The sequence below is a fragment of the Mchenga conophoros genome, linkage group LG12 (assembly GCF_057382185.1).
Source record: "Mchenga conophoros isolate Kocher_MC1m ecotype Shallow Benthic linkage group LG12, M_conophoros_male_GT1.1, whole genome shotgun sequence".
NCBI lineage: Eukaryota > Metazoa > Chordata > Actinopteri > Cichliformes > Cichlidae > Mchenga > Mchenga conophoros.
In genome coordinates this window covers 8,117,905-8,142,347 of record NC_140537.1, presented here as the reverse complement: position 1 = coordinate 8,142,347, position 24,443 = coordinate 8,117,905, and the positions used below count along the sequence as shown (strand labels likewise).

At 41.1% G+C, this 24,443-nt stretch overlaps 1 protein-coding gene across 2 annotated transcripts in view; it reads right to left on the bottom strand.

Annotated features, from left to right (window-relative positions):
- Positions 1-22,382, bottom strand: part of ppp3cca (protein phosphatase 3, catalytic subunit, gamma isozyme, a) — a 33,597-nt gene extending 11,215 nt beyond the window's left edge. For both annotated transcript variants that reach the window (XM_085293568.1, XM_085293569.1), the window contains exons 1-6: positions 21,495-22,382; positions 15,891-16,088; positions 13,542-13,666; positions 5,895-6,006; positions 3,698-3,843; positions 2,261-2,400 (exon numbers count right to left, since the gene is read on the bottom strand). In XM_085293568.1, the coding sequence (XP_085149694.1) occupies positions 2,261-2,400; positions 3,698-3,843; positions 5,895-6,006; positions 13,542-13,666; positions 15,891-16,088; positions 21,495-21,555 (782 nt within the window). In that variant the 5' untranslated portion in view covers positions 21,556-22,382. The remainder of the gene's footprint in view (positions 1-2,260; positions 2,401-3,697; positions 3,844-5,894; positions 6,007-13,541; positions 13,667-15,890; positions 16,089-21,494) is intronic.
- Between the last annotated feature and the right edge of the window lie 2,061 nt (positions 22,383-24,443).

The window sequence follows — 24,443 nt, the reverse complement described above, 5'->3', positions numbered from 1 at the left end:
TGTATGCAAAAAAAAAAATTTCATAGTTCAGCAATACTGATCAATCTAATAAACTTAAACCTACACCATCCTCCCTATTCTGGTATTTTAAAGAGTACTTAGCGTAAATATTAAGCAACCTAACTAATAGGGTTCCAACTCCCAGCAACAACAAAAATAAATAAATAAAAAATAGGGAACCACCCCTCACCCTCCACCTCATGATGCTTAATCGACGTAATCAACCTTAATTTGATGCAGTGTGGAAAAAAATGCACAGAAATGAATTATTTTTCAAGAAATATTAAATAGATTCAACATCTTTCTTCAACAAAATTGCAGAATTCACAGATGGTGCCTTCCCAAAGGAAAAAGTACTATAGCTTACTAGGGTATGTTAGACTTAATAGTCACTATATACAGTAATTGACTTCTATTCATTTTACATCAAATTAAAACTTTGGGTGTCAGATAATTATTTATTAAAAGCTAGACATTTTAAATGAGAATAAGAAAGAAAAGTATGTCTTTGTGCCCCCTTTTCCCTGTTAATGCCCTATCGGCCCCCCTGGCTAAACTTTGCTAGATCCGCCCCTGCACAGTTACCAGCGTCAGCTACGTAGAAAAAGATCCTCGAGTAGAAAGTAATATTAAATAAATTCTAACAACAGCTGATCAAGCTTAAACGTGCTGCTGTTGTTCAGCCGCTGGTTTCCTCTTTCTGGTGCAAAGTGGGCCAAAAACAAACAAGAGACACGGACTCGCGACAGAAAAGCCGATCAGCTGATCATTAAGCAGTTTCATAATTGAAGTAGCAGCAAGAAGAGGCAGTCGCTCCATATATCGCTTGTTAAGCTTAACGCAGGAATGCTTTACAAACATTCAGAGATGGACTTACACACTTGCTTTACTTCTCTCGGGGATAACTTTGTTGGAGATGAAATGCCGGGTTGCTAGCGAAGCTCCACATGCTATCCAGACCACCGACAGGTCCCGCATGCCACAGCCGCTCTATCACGTGATGCATACTGCTCCGACGTGCTAACATTCTGAGGTGAGTTACGGCGTGTTGCAAGTTTTGTGAGGTGCTTTCGTGATATTTAATGGATCGGATTACATTTTTTATTTTTCTCCGATATCCGATCCAGTAATTTAGGTCAGTATCGGACCCGATACATAATATCGGATCGGTCCATCTCTAGTATACACCAGTGGAAAAAAGCAATCCTTTCAATGTTGTTGGAGTAGAAGGTCATCATACTGTTCCCTGGATTTATCAAACAAGGCAGGTTGACAGTCGGCATAACAACTACAGTGTTTTACATTTAGGTTAGGTGTAGAGTCGCTGACATCGCTGAATGCAGGTCGTCTATTGTATTTGGCTAACTTTTGTGTCAGTCTCAAAGACTGTTGAAAACTGACCACATTCTAAACAGGAAGAAACCTTTATTTAGACATTCTGACATTGTGAGTTATGCATATGTAATGTGTGAAACACTGCAAACCGCTGTGACAAAAGTCTTTCCCAAATATGAGCTAAATAGTTTCTTAAAAGTACTTACTTTGTCACGTGGAGACCACAAAATGAAAGCTATGATAAGTCCATCCAAAGTGGCTGACCAACTCCCCTAAGCTGCCATCTCTTGGTAAGGTCTGGTGCAATCTCTTAATTCACTGATGCATTTACCTTCACTTAATACAGACTTACTGAGGAAGCTGGTTACATCTCAAGTTGCACACAGCTGATGTAACTAGCTCCAAGCTAACTGATTTAGCTTATCTCAGCCTAACATTTTCTGTCATAAAGGACTGTGATAGGCATTGTTCAATTTTTCCTCTCTAATCTTATTACACGTAATCACCTGGCTGTTGTTTCCTATTCTGAATAAGCATTTTGTATCTTTAAACCCACAGAATTCTAAACAAGCCATTGAAATGTGTAAATCTCTAACATGTTTGTATGCTCTTGACCATTGCTGGACCCATTTCCACAGAATATTGTGAAGGAGCTCTTTGAATCTGTTGACCTATTTTGTAGAGGCACACTGAATGTGTTGACCCATTTTGAACATGCTGTTTTTATCTGCTAACCTGTTTTGAGAAGGCCATTTTTGAAAGTGCCTCAATAAGCTGATTGACCTATAAAACAATGAATCCACAACCTGTGACCTGCGCGATGCAGCTCGTTTTCAATTCGATTCCTCATTATTATTATTAAAGTGCTCTACAAGGGCAGTGCTTGTGCAGAGCGTAACAGTGACGCTAAAAGCGGCAGTTTTACCTGAAAAAGTAAGAGCAGCCTCTGACGGAGTTGTGGTTGAAGTGTTCTGATGTTTTTTCACTGCCGTAGTCCTCACCAGGGTCTGCCCAAATCAGGTCGCACATTGGCCCGAATGCTGGAGGCTCTTTAAATCTGTCTAACTGCAGAGCACAAAATACAAACATACTTAGCAGAGGAACTGTTTGGTTGTGACAAAGTGGCTAAAGCCACAAAGTCAAGGAAATGGACTCTCTCACATGAAAGCACTCCATTCAACTGCCTCGATGGAAATGACATGGAAGGAACTGAAAAAATGCATTTTTAACCGAACTCGCTTTGTTACACTAGTTCTGTCCCTGCTGACAGAACTAGTGTAACAAGCTGAGAAGCTTGTGAAAGGCTACAACCCATGTTAAACAATAAAAACCGATAAACAATTTCTGGCCTTTTTATTTTGACTAAAGCCCCAAGACCAAGACAGCAATATGCCAACACATCTCCTAATACTTTTTTCTATCAGACACACAAAACAGAAAACACGTCTCTAACATTTGCGATATGGTGTTATTTATTTACGTTGGACTTCGTTCTGTTCACCTGGTTGTGTTTGTGGCACTCCAAAAATGTATGTTGCCAACAGGGAAGTTGCAGGGTGCCCTCTGCCAGACAAACTATGTAACGTCAACACTCAAAACACGACTGAAGAGTGTTTATCCAGAGTCCAAAAGTATTTGCCCAACGAGTATTTATAGCTTTTAACTGTCCATCTCTAACAGACTGTAAATAAGAGATCAACGTAGCTCCAAAGCTAAAAAGTGAAGCCAGTTTAAGCCTGCCTTCGTTCTATCCATCCATCCAGCCATCCATCCATTCGCTTCCGCTTATCCTTTTCATGGTCGCAGGGGGCGCTGGAGCCTATCCCAGCTGTCATAGGGCGAGAGGCGGGGTACATCCTGGACAGGTCGCCAGTCTGTCGCAGGGCCAACACACAGGGACAGACAACCATTCTGACCCCCGGCCTGATGGTGGAATTGAACTCAGGACCTTCTTGCTGTGCGCAACAGTGCTAACCACCGTGCCACCTGCCTTCGTTCTAAATATAGTAAACTAAGTTGATGACTTAATTTAGATGTTACTGTGTTTTCATGTCACCCTCTGGTGCTGTTAAATGTGCACTTTATTGTAAAACTTTTGTTTTCAATAACAGCCATATTGGTTGTCCTGCCTCAGTTTGACCAGGGCATCCATGGCACAGACAGGAAATGCCCATTCTGGATTTCAACCTGCCAACAGTGGAACAGGCTGTACATCAAAGCTAGAATCACGTGTAATGAGGCATGACGGAGTGAATGATCTGCGATTAGAGCTGACACTTTAACACATATTCTTGGAACATATAAGAGATTAACTTGAAAGGCAGATCTTGATAATGTCACAAGCCAGCGGTCGATCACTTACTTTTCTTATGTCATCTAGGCAGTTGATTTCTGGTGAGAGTCCGCCATGTACACACAGGAACTGCTGGTTGAGTAGGGCAGCGAGGGGCAGGCAGTCAAAGGCCTCCATACAGGCGTCATACACCCGTTCAGAGTATTTAATTTTACCTGCAGTAAAAATAAAGATTGGGATTCAGTCTGAGGTCATAATTACTGCCAAAGATGGCAAAAAGTCTGTTGAATTTGCTCACTACAGCAAAGGTTTGGTAGATGTGTTATGAGCGGCTAGCAGAGCTGCCCTGCCAACTGTGCCAGTGGTGATTGTTTCCAGACAGCTTCTACAGCGCCACTTGCAGAAGAATGAAAGGGTCAGATTAGGTCAGGAGGAAGTCCATGCCTTATAGAGGAGAAGCAGCCAGGACAGTACAATGCGAGTGCCAGTTTGAAGACAGTGCTACTTTAAGGTCATAAAGGGGAGTGTGGAGCTTTGAGCTTGGAAATTAAAGTTCTTTACTCTGTGAAAATGTTTTAGTAAATGAACATCTTTAATGCTTAGTTGGAATAACAATGAAACACTACTCATGGGATGAGAAACAGGAAAATGCTATTTCTGCAGTTAGCTAAAGTAAAGAGTTAATGCCGTCTTATGAATCTAGGTTAACTCTGGACTCCGCACACTAACCCATGTCTTCCCAGAAACGACGTCATGGGGCTGTAGACCATAACAGATAAGATGAGTGTGCTTGGTGATAATAAACTATGCTAAAACTGTTTATTGATGAGAACAAAGATAATGTATTCATTAAATAAAACAGGTCGTCATTGTATCGCGCTTGCTCATGAGGCTATGAGCTGCATTATATCTACCGCACAACAAAGTTGCCGTCAAATCCATTGTAGCAAGCCGCTGTTTCTGCCGCTTGTGCAAGTCTCTATGTCTGTTACTTGTCTTATTGTGTAAAAGATTACACAGAGGGAGGTTTCGACCCCTTTTTTGTGAGTGCTGATGTGGAGGTATAGTGGCGACGCCTATCATTCATGAGAATAGCTGTGGGATGTGGAGGAATCGCAGGAATAGATGCAAGGATAACAACATGGTCAACAGAGCCTTAATGCAGTAGCCAATATTCTGCCCACGTCATAACTCCGAGTTGTACACTGTGAGGATCAATCATAAAATAAGTTGTAAAATAATCCCCACTCTTGACTGTTTAATCTGAAAAAACAAAACGTTCTAATATCATTAATGCACCACTTAAAACAATAAGGCAACATGGGTTAAAACATCGTGTGAGGCCACACTGACTTGGATTGCCACATTTTACTACTTCTACAAACGTTTCCTGTGTGTACTACAAGACAAGGCTACGAGAGAAGTGTGATCGCAGCTGCAATCAATTACTACAACAATCCCTAATCTCTCTGATTAAATTTGTTAGTGTTGAACTGATTATCGATCAACAAGCTTTTCCGATCAATAAGCTTGCCCCAACCGAACAGGTGGCAAACTGTGTGTGTGTGTTTGTGTGTACAGATGAGGTGGCATGTGGGTGGGTGTGAGCAGGGATGTAGTGAGTGAAATCTATTTGCAACTGGCAAGACATTCTTTGCCGACTGCTTTCTGAGTTTGCATGCTAATACCTCCACACTTGCTCTGCACACACACACATGCAGCTGTCACTGACTGAAATCAAAGTATGAGTGTAACTGTCTAAATAGCATCAACAGCATGCCTCGCTGCTCTCCATGCTTCAGCAGTTTGCTGTCGGCAAGACAAACGGGACAAAGGCTTCATCTCCTCGCTGGAGATTCGCAGATGAACTGTTGCATGTTGTGACGGGACTTCCCAATTCAACGTGTTTGTGACAAATGTGTCCTACTTACGGGGCGCTAGTCATTTTACTAAAGGGGAATAGAGAAAACACTCCACTTCTCTGGCATGAAGTCTGACTTAACATAGCTATGTTTCCCAGCACTGTGTTTTCAATTCCTTATTTGTGTCTGCGGTACTTGAAAGTGAAAAGAACTATCAATGGGACTAAGGAAATACCTGCGACAGCAATCCTGCACTCACACTATTAGCACCAGACTGCACCATTATATCTGGGCTATGTGTGAAATCTGAGAGCTGACTGATACAGGTCAATTTAAAGTGGTACAGAGAGCATATGAGCCCCCTGGGCTGGTCTTCATACGGCTGAGAAAAGCAGCACACTTACATTCCTGTTTGAAGGTGAAATACTCGGTGAGGTGCCGGCACTCGTGGTTCCCACGCAGCAGGAAGAGTGTGGTGGGGTGGTTGATCTTGAGAGACCAGAGGTAGAGAACGCACTGAGAGGAGAGACGGCAAGAGAGAAATGTGAGAAAGGTCAGAGACGTGTGCTCATAATTCTATTCAAACATATTCAGTGTTCTCCACACACAGGCTTCCCTCACCACTGTCATCAAGAGCTGTTCGAGGGGGAACTGTTGAGCTGCTCTTTCAAAGGTTTTAAGGTATGGACCTTACTATGTAAAGTCCCAGGAACTGATTTTTGGTTTAATTTCACACTATATAAAAAGCAAAAACAATATTTATGTTAATTAAATGTGTTATCTCTCTACATATGAACTAGATTTAATCATCTCTTGAATATGTTGACATTTTTACAACAAGCGTATTAGCATCCCAGATGACCCTCTCAAAGGCAGCAAAAGGCCCCGCTTTCCAACACAATTCACATTGTGTGAGTATTGAAACATTGTTACTATTGTAAAACAGTGTTCCAAAATGTTGCTACTATTAACATTTTCATATTTTAGAGCCACCGGAGATACAAAGGAGACATTACCGGTACTTATTGCACACAGACTTTATTTTGGCTGGCCACCCGGCCTTAATCAATTATCCAGTTCAGGATCATGGGAAGGGAGTATCCCAGGTGACATAAGGTGAGAGGCGGGGTGCATCCTGGAAAGATCTATCATAGTATTAACACTAAGTAATAGACAACCATTCAGACTCACAGTTACACCTATGACTAATTTAGAATTACCAATTAACCTGACCTGTGTGCCTTTGCACGGTGGGAGGAAACCAGAGTACCCAGAGGGAATTCACACAGCCAAAGGGAGAACATGCATACAAGCCCCAACTAGCCAATGGACTCATGTCCCATGGAAGGACTTCAACGCCACTGCCTTGGACTGCAGCTCGCAATGGTACTCCTTCTGCTCTGGAGATCTGCTGCAAGATGCAGGCTGACTCTAAGCAGAAACAGCGGGTAGCTGAAGAGAGCTGGTTCATGTCTTAAGCCAACCTCACTTACAGATTGGTTACAGAACAGAACAAGGACTACTTTGCCAGCTGCAGTCCAAGACGATGGAAGGCCTCCAGGTGGACTCAGGGTGAGAGATGCCCTTATTATGTTCTTGCAGCAAGATACATCATATTTTTAGTTCCCTTAGAATGTGTGCATCTCCTTTAATGATAGACAACCCGTATACCCCTCCATACTGAACAATAATGTTTAGTGAAGCATACTCATATTAGAAACGCTAGAAACAGCAAATGTTGGAATAATTACTCAGGCAATTATCTATCACTCCATCCATCCCTGCTCTTAAAATGAATGTGCACTCTCAACCTTTGACCACTTTTGATCACAAGGTAGTTGCACAGGCCGCATGGTGGGAGACAACCTGTCTGCAAACAATCACAGACTAACTACAAACACTCTCAGACAGATTGGTGAAGGTTTCCAAATAACTGCTGCTTAATTTATAAACACAATGTGTCTCACTGCAACGCAAGGCTCAAACAGACTGGTTGCCATCTGGTTATATTCCTATATAAAAGTAAGGTATGAGTGCTTATGTCATTTTGCAGTTAAATTCCTGTCCTGTAGAAACTGCTACAACTGCTATTTGCTTTCTGCCACATGAAGCTCCAAACACACATTAACCATCATACGCCAAACAACAGTTTGTTTTTCCCTTTGCTAACCAAATATTAGAAGCAGTGGGATGGGTTTCGTGTGACTACATTACTGGTTCTAATTTTAAAAGAACAGAACAGCATTTACAATCCAAATCCAAACATGCTTTCTCTTCAGTTCATGCACTGTTCAATAGCTGCTGCTTGACACTCTCAACATGCTTTTTTAACATGTGCAAACCATGGCCCGCTATCGATGCAACGAGATGCCAAGGTAACCAGAGCCTGCAGGTGTGTGTTCACGCAATGTCGAAATAAGGTGGTGGTGGTGGTGGGTGCACCCATCTCATCTTATACACATTGATCACTGAGAGGAATATCAGACTGTGAAGTGCAGGTAAATGTGTTGAGGGGGCTGTCGGTGTGACTTGCTCTCTCTTATGTGCGGAGGCGTAGGAAAGGACATGGCTCTGAGTGGCTTGAAGCTGACATGGGTTTTAATGAGAGCTCTCTGCACTCTTTCAGCCAGCTACTCACGAGCGGGGAAAAGAAGACAAAGAAAGGGGCATGGAGCTTTGTGTGGCAGACATGAACACTGGCTACCTTCACCTCATCTCCCACAAACACACACACACACACTCTCTTCAGCCTGTGCATGGTTTATGTAGGGGTGGAGCTGGGGCTTGGACGGTTTGTCCAAAGAAACACTTGCTTGGATCCAAGAGAATTCACTAAGTGAATAAAGAAATACACAGAATAAAACAGGTTGTGCACACACAATGAATTTAGACTTTGGCAAATTGCTGGCCTGCAGTGGTAACGCACTGCTTCAAGAGGCTGCGGTGACTCTTTATGTTACCTAGGTAACCACATCCTGATATCCATTTTCCTATATCTGCCTTATGCATTACTGAAGTGGCCTAAAAAAAACACTAGCCCTGCTAGTGAGATCAAATGGCTGCAAATCTATAGGTTTTACACTTCAGTGCCGTTTCATGGTGACTTTAGGCTGCTTCCTCTCATGTGTAGAAACAATGACACATTTCAGAGATCTTAATCGCTATTTTAACAAATCAATAGCTGCCAATTAATGATTATTTTATATTTGTAATAATCTACCTCAATCAAAAGTCTTTAAGAGAAAAAAAACCAGACCATCTAATCTCAAATTTTTGAGAAAAATCATCAGAATTTAGAAGGTGAAATTGGAAGTTCTTTTTTTTTTTTAATTCACTTAAATTATTAATTTATTAAAAAAGAAAAAAAAACTGTTTTACCTTAGAATGACTGACTGATCCACTGTTTTAGCTCTAGACGAATTAAGAAAAATGCAATTACGAAGTTGCTCAACTCAATTTTTTCTAACAAAAGGGACAACTTCTGGGATTAAAAAAAAATGAACCCATCAACTAACAGAAACTGCAATTTCTCTACTGACCCTTTGAGGCTGTCTGTAAAAATCAAGTGAATTTTCATAGACTTAATATACATAAACAGACAATTTAAAAGCATATTTTCAGTCTTGTATATAAGAAAAATGGTTTTGGCAACTGTCTTATTTGGACCATATGGATCAGAGTCCAAACTGGTGAGTTCACAGCAACTGTGTCCATCTTTTATCTTTGAATTCAACTCGATGCAAAGCTTCTACTACTAGCTTTGTATGATTCCCAGTCTAAAATAACGCTTGTTTATCTCATCCTTGGTGAAGCCCCCTAGTTATTCCGCTGTCCCTCTTCTTCTAACTTTAACCCAGCTTTCTTTTGATTGGCTGTCACTTATAAACAGAAAGCTTGAACAGCAGATGGGTGGCGCTTCTGAGTTGTGTGCCTGGGATGACCATAATAGTGATAGTGTCCCTCATGGACATAGAGCCAAGATTACAAACACTGCCTGAAACTGAGCATTCAGAGCAGTCTGAAGCCTGAGTTTTCAGCTCACACAGATTACTTGTACATACACTGACTACATTTAATCTTTTGCTCATGTGCTCATGAGCATCATCATCGAAACAGTATATAAAAATACAGCAAACAATAACAAAAACCAAATTGTGCTATTCCTGTATGTGTGCTCCAAAGCTAATCCAGTGTCTGGTACTGTTAAAAAACTATCCTGGCAGCTTATTGGATTGGTTTCCCCTCAGCAGCATTTTTAATTATATCCTAATAATTGCCTGGCTGCATATTATGTGTGTATCCCATTACTTTTAATTAGTTGCTGCATGTTAGTTGTGGACTACTTTGTGACCCCAGCCAGCCACAGTAGGTTGTGGAGTTTTAGAACCACAAGAAGCATACCCAAACAAATCAAGCTGATTCTTAAGAGATGCCACTGTTTCTAGAAAAATGTGGTGAAAAAATATAAGCGTCTTTAGTAAAAACAAATCTATCTTCATCATCAAGAGCCTTTCATTCCCTTTGCTACTTCTCTGCCCTTTTTTCATCTGTGACATTTCACCCACCTCAGGCAATAACCCAGGGCCATCAAAAGACCCCAGAGGAGGCTCAAAATGTTAGCATACGTCCTAGTTGACTCTTACATAGCTTTCATTTTCTGCTTTTTCTCCACAAATATTCAAAATACTTGAAGACATGAATCAGGACTGCACACGCCCTTTAGGAAAAACAAAAAACCCCACTCATATCCATCACGTATCTACTATCAAAAGGTGCAGCGATGTCTGAAAGGCTCCCTTCAAGCACTTATGGACCAGCTTTGGGCCCCAAACAGTCACTATTTCTAGGCTCTTTTCTGTTATATAACATAACTTTTACAATTACTATGTTCTTAAGTTGTCAAATATACAAGACGCCGGGAAGAAGGAGGAAACTTAGACTCCAAAAGCCGGTCCTAGCAGGTCTGGGGCTAAGGATAGAAGTCGTCAACAACTGAAATGTCAAAATGTTATTTATATTTAAAACATCAATACTTTAGATGCTCTACGAGGACTCGTGCTCCACAGGGTGCTTAATTCAGACCAAGAAAAGTACTTACAGGAACAATCTGAAATGTGTGCTACAAGGAACCCACTGTTAATACACTAACTCATACTGAGTCTGAGTAAGTAACAGTGAAGCTTGAAATTCACACTACTCCCACAAGGTATCCATATTTTATTTATTTGGGGGTTTTTTTGGGTTTTTTTTACAAATCTGGCTCTCAAGGCTATTTCACTGCCATCTGGCATAATTTCTCCCTAGTTTTTGTTACCAGCATGAGTGCTGACATACAATATTGTGCAAAAGTCTTGAGTCACCCCTCGTTTCTTAATAATGTGCTAGGAAAATGGCAAACAGCAATACAATTCACAGAAATATGTGCAAACATACATGGAAATAAAGCATATAAGACAAATGGAATATGTACAAAAAGGACATTCAAAGCTCTTCTTTGGACGCTGTCTGCCTTTTGTTTTGTTTTCTGTCAAATTTTCACGCTGTTTTAATAATGTCAAGGTCTGGGGAGGCCAATCCATGACTGACAGTGTGTTTTATGCTTTTACAGCAAGGACAGTGCTGTAAAAGGATCACTGGGATCACTGACATGCTCAAAGAAAGAAGCCGTTTCCGTCAATTCTGACAAGATTAATTCAGTTCTTGTGGCATACCTCAGCCTTTTCTCCACATTTTCCTTAAGAATTTCTTCCTCACATACATTCTTCCACTGAGACCATTTCTAATGAGGCTTCAGTAAACAGTAGATGGACCAACTGAAGGGCCACATGCATCTCTCAGATCAGCTGTTCATCTGCTATAGATAGTTTTAGGTCTGCCCCTTCTTATTTCATTCTCCATGTTAGGGCAGGGCAATATGGCCAAAAATATTTATCAAAATATATATTAAAAAATTTACGATAACGATATAACTGACGATAATTGATAATTGATGTGAGACAAAATACTTTAAAACTCCGCAACTTTATTAGTGCAAAAAAACCCATCAATGTATTTTCACTTAAACAAGCAGCTGTTTTTTTATGGTTCGAGGTCAGTAAGCACAACCAGAATTCATACATAAGGCGCACCGGATTATAAGGGGCACTGTCAATTTTTCAGAAAATAAAAGGATTTTAAGAGCGACTTATTTTCCGAAAAACACTGTAATAACAACGGCCCGCTTGCATGCTCTACCAAAAGTTGTGCCAAACCAGTTCCACACCACTGACGTTGCACCATTTTTACAAACCAATTCTGATTAATCAGTTTCATTCAACGATCCGCCTTCACCCTTCTCATTCTCCGTCGCCCCCATGCTTTTTCTGCCATGTGCGTATGAAAACAAAGGCACTGCGCATGCACGTTTTACCCATATTCTATTGCGATATTTTATTTTCTTATAGTTGCCTAACATTATACCGGTATTACCGTGAACAGTATGATATGGCCCAGCCCTACTCCATGTGTCTAGTTCCCTCAAATGCACACCACGATGACACCTGCCAGGTTTCAGGCTCTTTTGGAACCACCTTCAGTGATAAATTGTCTCTTATGTGTAGACATAACACTGAGTCATCCCCTCAGTTAGATGCTTTTCTTATGCTTGATTCATATGCCACTGTTTAGTGGCTTCAAAATAAAAAAAAACAAAAACCCTCACACATTCCCCTGAAAATGGTCAGATTCAACAACTGGACTGAAAATAAGCGAAAAAGCAGCCAATGTCTTAAAAAAAAAAAAAAAACACTTTTAAAGACCTTCAGAGAGCCTGGAGAATGATTGCTCATGACAAATTTAAAGGCTACAAGAAAGTCTGGCTCCTTGGGACCAACACATAAATAAATGCTTGTTTTTTTGTAATGTACACAAACCATTCCAAATGTGTGATTTATGTTTTACTTTAAACCAGCTCACCATTATAACTGCAATAAATTCAAACGCACTACAGGCACAGCCCTCCAGCCAGAGATCTTGAGAGTCGCACTGCAGCTTTCTGCTCCACTCCTCTGTCTTATTTTTAACTGTTCTAATCAGCATGTAGAAAAGTGTGCCCTTTGGAGGTGTCACTGAAATAAAAGTTAGGGCACAAAAACCCATTTGGTCAAGGAGCACTGCAGTAGTACTCACATTTTAGCAGCCTTTCTCACCATGAGCAACCATCTGAATCAAAGTGGCACTGAAACACGCTCAAGTCCAAATGCTTTTCATTACATCAGCTCTAGCCCTTTCAATGTGACTTGCAGCCAGTGGTCTTACTACAACATCATATACACTTAGAATACAAGCAGCAGTATAAGAAGCCACCAAAACATAACTAAACTAGATTTGACTTTCTGACAGTAACACTTGTATCCAAATTGGATATAAAGACAGCTTTTTTTCTTAAACAAACAAGACATACAGTTAGAATACATCAAAACATATCACACTGTTAGATAAACAATAGTAACTGATTACATTAGCATTTTTTCCCAATCCATTTATTTCCCACAAAAGAATGAGCCTGCCTAGCATTTATTAACAGCCCAGCTTAAATATCTGAAACGCTTTACTCAAAGTCGCCAGATCTGAAATCAGTCAGAAAAATGAGGAATAACCCTTCTAAAAAAAATAAAAAAAAAAACTACAAAGAAAAACCAAAACATTGTTATAAGTCTGATTATTTCTTTAAATTCATAAATTAAATCTCACTACTTAAGCTAAATGCTTTCAAATTGCTATTTTTTTGTTATTGTAAAGGACTTCTTAATCCTTAAAATTGAAACATTTAAATGCAAAAAAACATGAAAATATAAAAATTTGGAAGATAAAGAAATAACCTTTTAACACTGACACATGCCAAGATAACTGCAGATAATTTTCAAGCGTTATCTGTGAACCAAACCTATACAGCATGTTCATACAGTGTTTACTGATACCAGAGAGAAAAATATTCAAAAGAGGAAATAAATGTTTCATTATTATTAAAGTAAAAATAAAAATGACTCAAATATACTAACACAACTACTCACCTCAATACTGAAGTACCCTCGATCTACGTAGTCACCAAGGAAAAGATAGCGCGTGTTACTCGGTGAACCTCCGACTTCAAACAACTTCATAAGGTCAAAGAACTGTCCGTGTACATCTCCACATACTGCCAAAGACAGACAAACACGTTGCTCTTAATTTCTCAGTTACATATTATAGCCATATTACTTATTCTGGATATAGATGCTGCTCTTATGAAAGTAATGGCCATAAATGCAAATAGTTCAAATAGTTCTCCTAAAAGATTTTATCCTACTTGTTGTTTTGATGATGATGGTGGACAGAAAAGTCAAAAATGACCTTTACGTGTTTGGGACCAGACGATGTGGCCCACATCTACTTTAAACCATTTACTGACTCCTTGTGGCTTTTCACCAGTATACTTCTGGCAGGCTGCCACTGCTGCACCCACCAGGCTTAACAACTCTTCTGATGAAAACTCTGCTATGATCAGTGATAGTATATCTGTGACCTGTAATCCTGGAAAACATGGATTCCATAGAAATAGAATCACAGGGAGAAGGTGATCACTCAGATAAAGTAGGTATTGCTTCACTCTGAAGCTGAGAAGGGTCACTGCACTCTCCTTTTATGACACCAGCCAATGGGTTTTCTTGTTATTCCTTATCTAGTGTGACTATAGGATGCATGCTTGGTAGTCTGTGTGGTCACAGGTGTGAAAGCATGTAGATATCCACCTGGAACCTGGAACCAGGTCAACTTAGGTCAATAGCGGACGGTGAAACTAAGGTTACCAGTGGGCTCAAACCATGCTAATGTGACATCACGACTTCTGACGTGTAGGATGGTTTAATGTTGTTTCAGATATGCATGCCCGCAAGCAGGTCGGTCTTTCCATCTATTTCATATTATTGTAGGACTATAAATAATCCAGACGGCACAGGGGCGAGAAGCTGGAAAAATAAAAACCTACGTTCGCTTCATTTCCAGTTACTAAAGCTGTGCTTTTCCCTGAGTACAGACACGCACCTTTTAGATGAGGTGAGTGCATACTTAAGCATACAGATAGATGGTTACTCAGCTGTGCTGCTCTCACAGTTTCAGAGCAGTGACCAGTGCGTAAGCTATACTGTGACTTGACAAAGCCGTAGAATCCCCTCAATGAATGGAAATATATACATAGAAGGGTTATAGACACTGCAACAGATTATTAAAGATTGAGTATACTGCACGCTAAATTTTAAGCTAAGTTGTAAATGCTGATGTTTGCTTGGCACGCAAAAGGTCGCTGGTTCAACTCCAGCTGGACACACAAGGCCCTTTGGGGTTGCGTCAGAAAAGGCATCTGAGGTAAAACTCAAAACAAGCATGTGGAGCTACCTGCTGTAGTGACCACTTGTGACAAGGGAGCAGATAAAAGTCACTTCCTTTATCATAACAATACAGACTGTGGCGGTACCTTTCTAACCTTTTCAACCATTGTAGAGGTGGAGGGGGGAATTCTTTTTAAGTTGAAATTTTTTTTATTATTCACTGTCACTGAAGTCACTACTTCTGAATTATGCAGTAAATGAAAGCCACTTATCTGTGGGTTCAATGAGAACGAAACAGTAGCACAGCCAGGACTTTGTACAAATACTTCCTGCGTATTTAAAGAACAACTGACCAAGCAATACTTCTCATATCTCTTTACCTAGGACTACTCAGCTATACAAACTATATGAGCTGAATGAGCTATTCTAATCAATCACATAAACGTGCAAAGCCATATTTATCATGCTTGTCATCCCCTCCCCCAGAGTTTAGCTTTAGTAGTTTTAACAGGGTTTTGCTTCCTGAGGTTGAAAAACAAAACAGAGTATGATAGGGTCAGCTAAGGAGCTGACACTTGTCAAAGCCTGACTGACAGCCTGCGAGGCCCTCTGATCTGGTGAAAGAGTGAGGCGTCAGCCATAGAACATAAACAAGCCTGCAGTGGAATAATGCTGAAGCATCACCGAAGCAGACTTTAAACATCTGCTCAGATGTCTTCAAATAGCTTGTTTATTCTACATCCACCTGCTTTACACTACTTGACAGTGATAGTCTGTTGAACTGTGCTCTTTACTGTATGTCAAAGTTCAAAGTCAGTTACAGAGGAGCAGCACAATTTCTTAAATGGATCTAGTGTAGGGTACAGCACATGTGGGTGGGCAATATTATCGAGAGTCCGAACAGTAGACCTCCAGCTCAAGGGTAATCTGCATTTTTGTTAGATTATCCTGGAAACAGATCTGAAAAAATATGCAAGTAATACTTAAATAATGATTTCCAAATTCACTAAACACATGACACAGTCCTCCTTAAGCTCCTAATATCGAGCATCTCACCTGTAATAGGTGCCTCCACCTCCAGCATGCACTTCTCTTGACGGAGGATGTTGGCGCCGTCATTGATGATCTTGAGAGCCACGTCCTCTTCCACGCGGCCCTCCTTGACGAGGTGGTTGCGTAGCAGCTCAGCATTGGGCTTGCCATCTTCATACAGCTCTTTTATAGTCAGCTTATGTTGTGGAGGGTATGGCACAGCTGTTGATTAACAAAAACAAAAAAATCATTATGATAGTCATATTTGAGCTTAGGTTGGCAGCTGCATGACAACTGAAGGGGAGCAATGCCGTCACAGGGGAGTGAGACAATCTGTGCCAAAATTCAAACTTCTGCCTGGATTCATGACTCAGACAATTTAGAAAAATTCAAGCATGATGATGCTCATTATTTATCAATTATCATATTTGCTTGTTCTTAGCCATCCAAGATGACATCATTATGGTTCACCAATAAACATCAACAAATCCTCGATCATTCGAGAAAAACCTTCCATGGTAGGGGTGGGACCAAATCTCGATATTGTCACGGGATGTGGGGTTTCCTCCTGAATTATGATAAAAAGCTAAAAATCTGTCAAAGTCAAGCTTATAAGGGCATCGACAGTAACTAAGTTGCTGGCAACATATTCATTCGTGTTTATATAACGAATGCTGCCAAAATTGCTGCATTAAGATTATTGGCCCAGTTCATCTAAAAATCTGAAAATGTGTTCGTCTAAACATCAAAAAAAAAAAAATCACTGCATCCTTAAGATGAAGTGCATTTGTGGAATTTTTACACTGATAGTGCGCATTAATTAGCATTAAGGGCGTAACCAGTGTGAAGCAAAGCAATCTGTAATGGTGTAATCTGGTTCCACTACAGCACCAGCACAGAGCTGCTAATGTCCACTTCAGACATACTAGTCTGGTAGTAATGTTGCAATATTCAAAGATTGTCCAGAAAATCAAGTGAAGTGGAAATAGATCATGATAAGAAGTTTGTTTGGATTTCTTGTTAATGATCAAGATTCCAGTCAAAAATCATTTTTCCCTTTTTTGGTTTTTAATCTCTAAGTTTTTCTTTTCCAAAGAAAAACTCCAGCATGATGCAAAGTCTGAAGGCCTGATTCTCCAGAAGAAACCACCATCACCAATTAAGGATAAACTGATTTTCACCATTTGTGAGCAGCCGCAGATTATGATTCAATCTTATTTTTATATGGAGAGAAAAAAAGGAGACGGCTTGGAGAAAAAAGAAATCATAGGACTTATTTACTATATTTGCAAAACACCAAAAATACTCTCAATGTTCATTATTGCATTCAATTAATTATTAATTACAATAGAATAGAATAGCCCTTTATTGTAATTGTACATGTACAACAAAATTGCGGGTGCACCAAACTAACTATGCCAGAATAGAATATAACTATGACTAAGTATGACTAAATAACAAACAGGAAAATATGGATAAACAAGAGCAATATATACAAAAACAATAGAAAGGCACACATTAGAGAACAAGTTGCAAAGTGAAAAGAGCAGACTTGATCTCAATAGAGTCCGTGTGTGAGTGACCTGAGTGATGAGAGTTACTGGTGAGTGGGCAGGGTGGGGTGGGGTGTGGGGGGCAGTGTTTTTTTAACAGTCCGAATGGCCCAGGGGAAGAAGCTGTTTGTGAGTCTGGAGGCGTGGGACTGATCAGATGGGCAGCGTATCAAACAGCTGGTGTGCGTTAGTTCTGTTGATGTAGTTTCATAGCAGTTTTATTAGAGTTTTCACCATTTCAATAATATAGAAACAAATACAATAACGCTACCCTGATTAGTACTTGGTGACAGCGGGGAGGAAAACCTCCCTTTGAAAAGGAAGAATGCATCAGAAGAATAAGACTGTGTGGTCCCAGCAGTCCACCCTTGGATCAAAATGTTAATTTAGAAGTAGTATTGATACATAAGGACAGATTACCCCAGAAGTAACACAAAAGAAAAAAGCAGTAAAGAAAAAAAAAACCCAAAAACATTATGGATCTCAGCCTGCATTCACTTCAGCTGAAGTCATGAGGTGTGACATTTTCCTTGACTGAGCCAAGACGAAGTTACTTGCACAGAAGCAGCGACGCATACACCTACATGATGACTCCATGTAAGAGACAAACAACAAGAAGCCCTGCACCTCACTTAACCCCCCCAGCCGCACCCTCCCTCCCCCCATAAGCTGCTCCACACCACCTACACAATCCTTTTACCATCATCACTAAAGGTCAGTGCTTTTGAGGCTGAGACCTGAAAGCATCACGATCAAAACACAATTAAGTGAGTAACAAGTAAACCTGGAAAATGTATCACAGAGGCAGTGTGACAGCAATGCAGTTGGGGCATTAGCTTACCGTGTATGGAAAACAACACGTTTTAGTAATCACGGAAGCAATATTTAATCTAGCTCTCTGACAAGAGACTATAATGCAGGGAATTATATCAAAATTGCATAACTGTTTTAAAACAGTGTCCACGGTGTAGATTAGTGCTCCAACACTGGCATCATGGGTTCATAAAGCTGCAGGAGCAGATAGCTGCCGACTAATCTGCGCTAGCTCAAAACAATAGTAGAGGGAGATCCAAGCTCTCACTGCCTGGGTCTGAGAGGTAAAACGGATTATGCCTGGTACGCCCAACAACAGACCAAGCGAACACAAATGCATTATGCCACCAATTAATTATGGTGTAAAGCCACCGTCTGTATGGCATGCAAAAAGAGGTGAGCCGATCTGGGATCGTGCTGATGATAGGACCCTTCTTTTAAACCCATCCCTCACAGGAATCGTGGAAGGAGACAAACACCGGTATCAGCTAAGTGGTGCAGGCGGCAATGATCACAGAAAGGAGAGAGAGAGGAATTCTGAGAATACTGTCACACCTACACACAGTAAATCAAACTGCAAGCTGAAGAGAGAAAAAATAAAAGGGATTCAGACTTAAGTGTGAGTGTTTTTACTAATCAGTGATGTGGTGCCTGGGGTTGCCAAATGTATTTGTCACTCAGGCTCATGCCATGAGTCTAGACTAAGAGTTTAGAGGCAGATCTGCAGATTGTTTTTTTTTTCCCCCACAAGGAAATAAGTGCCGTGTTTTTATTGCTGGTGCAATAAAGCAAGGGAATAAGTCACAAGATGTTATTTGGGCGACAAACTACTGCCTGGCCTGTAGTGGAAAAGCTCCGACTTGACTAGCCTGTGTTGAGGACAAGCTGTCATGCACTGGCTAGTGTGGTATAAATAAACAGTAAGTGCTCCCAAGCATACGAGGCACGGCCGCAAAGAGAGCTGTAAGCTGAGGTACGAGCCTTAAGAACAGATTAGGTAAAGCCTCTATTAGCAAGGGCTTCGAGATTCAGGGGCTGTTTACTTAAAAGCTTTGTCACACTGGAAGAAGGTTCCTGTACGGACAAAGCCGGCCCTGTTTAAGAAAAAAAAAAAAAATCATAAAGATACAGAATGGGCATGACATAACCTGACTGTTAAACATTTCAGGCAATAGCAGCGCTGACCACATTTACAAGCAATTGCCTGGAGGCTAGCTGGTAATCCCCCCCATTCCCCTCACATGCTGGACAATAACTTTTCTCAGTGCCAGTGGAGTGAACAAGCCATGCAGCTCAACAGGAAAGAGCCTGCTGTCCTCCAGTAATGATAATAATAGCAGTAATAATAAATTCTGGGGTTGATTTGCCTGCACGATCAAGACTGGAGCTGTCTGTTCAAACACAGATACAAATGAACCTCTGGCTGCCAGTAAACACACACACGCTAACACACACACTTACACTCTCCACTTCGTGGTGAGGGGGGGGGGGAAGCGAAGCAGCCCGCTCATTTACCCAGTGAAGAAAAATGTTTTGTTAAAAATAATAAGCTAATAATATAACATTAAGCTGCCACCGCCCTGAGAGTGGCTTCTTATTAGAGGCTGCCTGGCCTAATTAGCATTAATGTTTGATGAACTCTTCAAAACTACACACACACAGACGCAGGGCCGCTACTGCACCGCATCAACACCCACAGCCTGGCAGGACAACAAACGACTCAAGAAACAAAGACGCGACTATCTGCCATCCTGCCCACTGAGGATAATGTTTTGGACAGTGATATGAGCCGGCGTCTCGAATATGTTCGCTATTGTTTCAAAATCCACACAATGGGAGAGGATTGAATTACAAAGATGCGGCTGGGCAGAGATGAATGGAGTGCACTGTGGCTGCATGAATTGTCAAGTCCACTTCAGATTGCTCTAATTATCAGTGAATGCATTACCCTTCACGAGCTAAACAGGCACAGCCTGGGTTTTTAATTTCCCGTCTCAGTCACTCGATCAAGTGGGGTGGTAGTTGCATCCGCTGCCCCTGTGGCCTGTCTGATTTTATTTTAGGTGCAGGGTCAGATTTATCACGGAGCAATAATCGAGTTCGATACGCATCAAAAGTGACACGAATCTTTACGAAGGGCCAAATCTCAACTTCACTGAGGGTCTTGCGGCATCGCTCAGCTGTCAGACCCGACTCTGAGGGACGAAATACCAGGTCAAAGGAAGTTAATTGAGCTTAACTGCTGACTTACACAACCAGAGGAGCATTAGTCTCAACAGGTCTATCAGTTAAGCCCTCTTACAGTCACAGGTTAGACGGTAGACTCAAACCCATTGTTTTTGTTACTTAAAATCTGCACTAATAAGAAACCGAGCCTCACTTCAATCTACAGTCCTTCTCTCCTCCCTGTCACTGTGATGCTCTCTCTCTCTCCACCATGTGGCTGGCCATGTTGGGAACATCACTGGGGAGATTCTTTCCACAATTAACTCACTCTCTCCCTTCTGGCTCACACTTCAGCATTCCAGTCCCCTGGCAGGACACTCTACTAGTGCCCTTGCAGACAGCGATGGAGGCTGCTTTGGCATTAAGAAGCAAGCGGTGGTGGTTACAGGGGTGGGGTTAGACTCTCTTTCTTTGGGGGGCTACCTCAGACTTTGCTATGCCTCAGCCATCATACAGGAGACACAACAGATGTTCGCCCAGTCTGTCCAATGAGCCTGGACGATGTAAGCGTGAAGGAATCCGTCTTGTTGTCGAGCTCCACTGGTAACCTGAGCAGACCTCGGGTATTCCCAAGAGAAGGCCTCATGATTTTAGAGTTCATTCATTTGAAATATCAAGGTGACCGGAGAGGACGGCTTCTCGGCTTTGATTTGTGCCAAGCTGCGATCACTGGCATAGGTACCAGTGGCCAAGTGTGAAAATAATACTTTTATGAAATCATGATCTTGACCTGATTCAGGTTCATCCACAGATATCTGAGCATCCCCCTGATAAAACTGAAAGGCTTATGAGACTGCAATAGTACACATTAGTATTCACACACGTACTGATGATAAGGTGAGACTTTAAGTGTATATGTCGCTTTATAAAGCGTGACTTGTGTGACCAGGTATAACCATTAAGTGCAACTCTGTCATGCAACAGCCCGAGTGTGTTTAAACAAAGTTTCTTCAAACGCTACAGGTGGTTTTCTGTACCAAACGTTAGCTTCCAGTCAAATCATGCATGATGCGCTGGTACTGTGAGAGACTCTCACCTTTTACGAGCCGTTCCGTTGTGGACTGTTTCTCCGGCTTGTCTTTATCCTTTCCTGACATGTTTCCACTGAACGCTAATGTGTCGGGGCTTAAATCTCGAACACTTCTCAGCCCGCTAGTCTCAGGACCAGCTAGCACCCAAGTCTGGCCGTCACCTCCGTCTTGACTTTCGGCTGGGGGGGTGGGGGTTCAGAGGCACTACTACTTTTATGTTCGCCCTCCCTAACGAACTGTGCAGACTAGAGAACGACAGAGGTCCAGCTTTTGTTGTGGTTTGACTAGCTAATAACGTAGCTAGCTCGCAGAAACATTAACACTAGCGAATAACTATAGCACAAAGTAGGAATTTTGACACTGTCGTAGAAATACAATTAACGCAAACACTGACAAGCGCTTGATGGTCTATATTTGTCAAGTGCAGCAAATAATACCCGGTTGTTACCCAGAGGGAGGCTGCCGTTAGCAGCTAATCCGATTTAGTTACTCTTTTTCAGCTAGTTAGCCAGCTAACATCTTAACGTATTGGCAAGTCGGCGGACAGGCAAAGACAGCAGCGGAAGACTGGCGTTTCATCTTCAGTGTGCGGGGCGCTCGTTGAAGGAAACAGTGACAGCAGCACGCGAATCGCGATTATTCTGAATGCATAAAGAGCGCAAGTCCTCCCGAGATGCAGACAGCGTCTTGACAGAGTATCCTCCTCCACCTCCTCCTCCTCCTCGGATTAAACTCTAATCTGACAGTGAGTGAGGAGCAGCGGCGGGTTTCCTACAACATGGTGGAGCCCATATGACGTGACTATGGAAACGCAACACGTGATTTAAGGGTGCGTTCAAAACGACAAACCCACTTCTTCGTATTGTTCTGTTTTTTTAAAGTAACCCGCAGTTTGCTTGGTTGCTACATATAAGCGAATGGAGAGACTGCCACCAAATACCACGCCAGCTAATAACGAGTTACTATGTCAACCGTGACAATGTCTCCCTCTGGCGTTCTCCTTTGGATTGTCATTTTACTAACTGTCAATGAACGCTTCCTGTTTTATTGATTTCCAAGTTAACTAATGCAAAGTTCGATCGTATAACTGGGAAACTGGTCTTAGCTGATACTTTAGAATGTGTGATCTTATATAGAAAATTTATATATAAGAAAGGGTTTAGAATCTATAGGAAGACTTAAACATGTGAATGGTTGTTATTAAAATTTCCGATTACGAGGTAAAAGTAATCCTGTGAGCCAACTGCTCAGGCTTTAGACTGCTTTAATTGCTCAGCTCATACATTTTTTTTAAAAACCTGAATCCAAATTATGTCAAATTGAGGGGATATGCTTATTACGGTCATTTCAGAATCCCAGCTCTTGCTGTTCAGTACAGCAACTCTGCTCTACTATCCTGCTGTTTAGACCTTCTGTTTGTTAGAAGCAGCCAATTAGAAGAAAGCTGGCTTAAGAGAGGGTGGCTTAAAAATGCTTGTTTTTGTCAATGAATAAAGAGCCTCACCCATTTAAGATAGATAAGGGTTATTTTATGAATCATGTAAAGCTAGCTAAGTAGATCCACTTTAGAGATTAATAATAATGTATACTTTATTGATCCTCATGGGGAAATTCCTCTCTGCATTTAACCCATTCACTAAGTGAAGCAAGGGGAGCAGTGTGTAGGGACGGTACCTTGCTCAGGGGTACCTCAGGGTAGCCGTTCAGTAGATTCGAAACCCCCGACCTTCCGATCATGGGGCCACCACTCTACCTACTGAGCTATCCCTTCCCTTTATTTATTTAGTACCCACAGAAGTGTAACTAAAGGGTCTCATGTTTTTTTTTTTTCTCAAGGAATAGCTTTGAATTCAGTAAAGGTGCACACTGTTGTGTTTCAGTGCACTTGCAGGTCCAACAAGAGACAAAGTAGGTTTTTCCATTGCATGGATTCAAAAACACCTCTTATTAATACACAACATTTATGATGTAGTAGCCTATTTAACCTAATCATATTGTAGTGGACAACCACTCTGCATGGACATATGTTTATATCAAATAAATGTAGAGTTGAATTTTAAAGACTGACAAAGCCTGGAGGCTTATTGCTCAAGAGCACTTTAAAGGAGTTAGACTTCTTTGTAATTCTTTTAAGGAAGGCATAAAGAAATGAGGGGTGGCTCAACAGTTATACTCTACAAATACATGAGCTGGGGGAAAAACAACTAAACTCTGGATTTCTGTATCTTAATCTAATTCACACTGCCATACAAAACAAAACAGAATTATATTCAGAACTGCTTTTCCCAGCCTGCACTGTGAGTAATTTACTCACTGTACTAAAAATAAATACAGCAGATTGTATAGAAATCTATCACAATTTCAAAGTTTTTCTTTGGACACTAGCCGCTTTTCAGTTGAGTCTTTGTATCTGACTAATTTTACAGGAATGTTTTTTTTGTTTTGTTTTGTTTGCTAAGCTACTTAACATTGACCCATGAATTCCAGCATAAAAAGGCACCAACCAAAGGATAGATCAAAGCTGTTTCTATGCACAATAGACAACAGACATAAAATAGCATTTTTGCTGCAACAAGGTGATTCCCAAAGAGCTATTAGCCTAAAACTAGAGGCATGGAGGACAAAAGAAGAAAGGGCAGGTTCAACAATCACGTACATCTGTTCAAAGAAGATTTGTACAAACTGTTTGTGCCATTTATGTTTGCACCTTTCGATAAATTGCTGCACCTACTTTGCAATTTCCTGGAAAAAAATATATAAGAAACGAGGGGTGGTTCGAGACTTTTGCACATTACTGTGCGAACTGTGGCACTGTTGCCCACATTAGAGGACGTTTTCATTGCATAACAACTATGGAACACTAGATGGCAGTCTTATTTCATTGTCAAAAAGTAACAGGTCTGTGAAACTCTGAGGAAGCTGTGGATTACAAAGAAAGCCCTGCAAAAAACGGA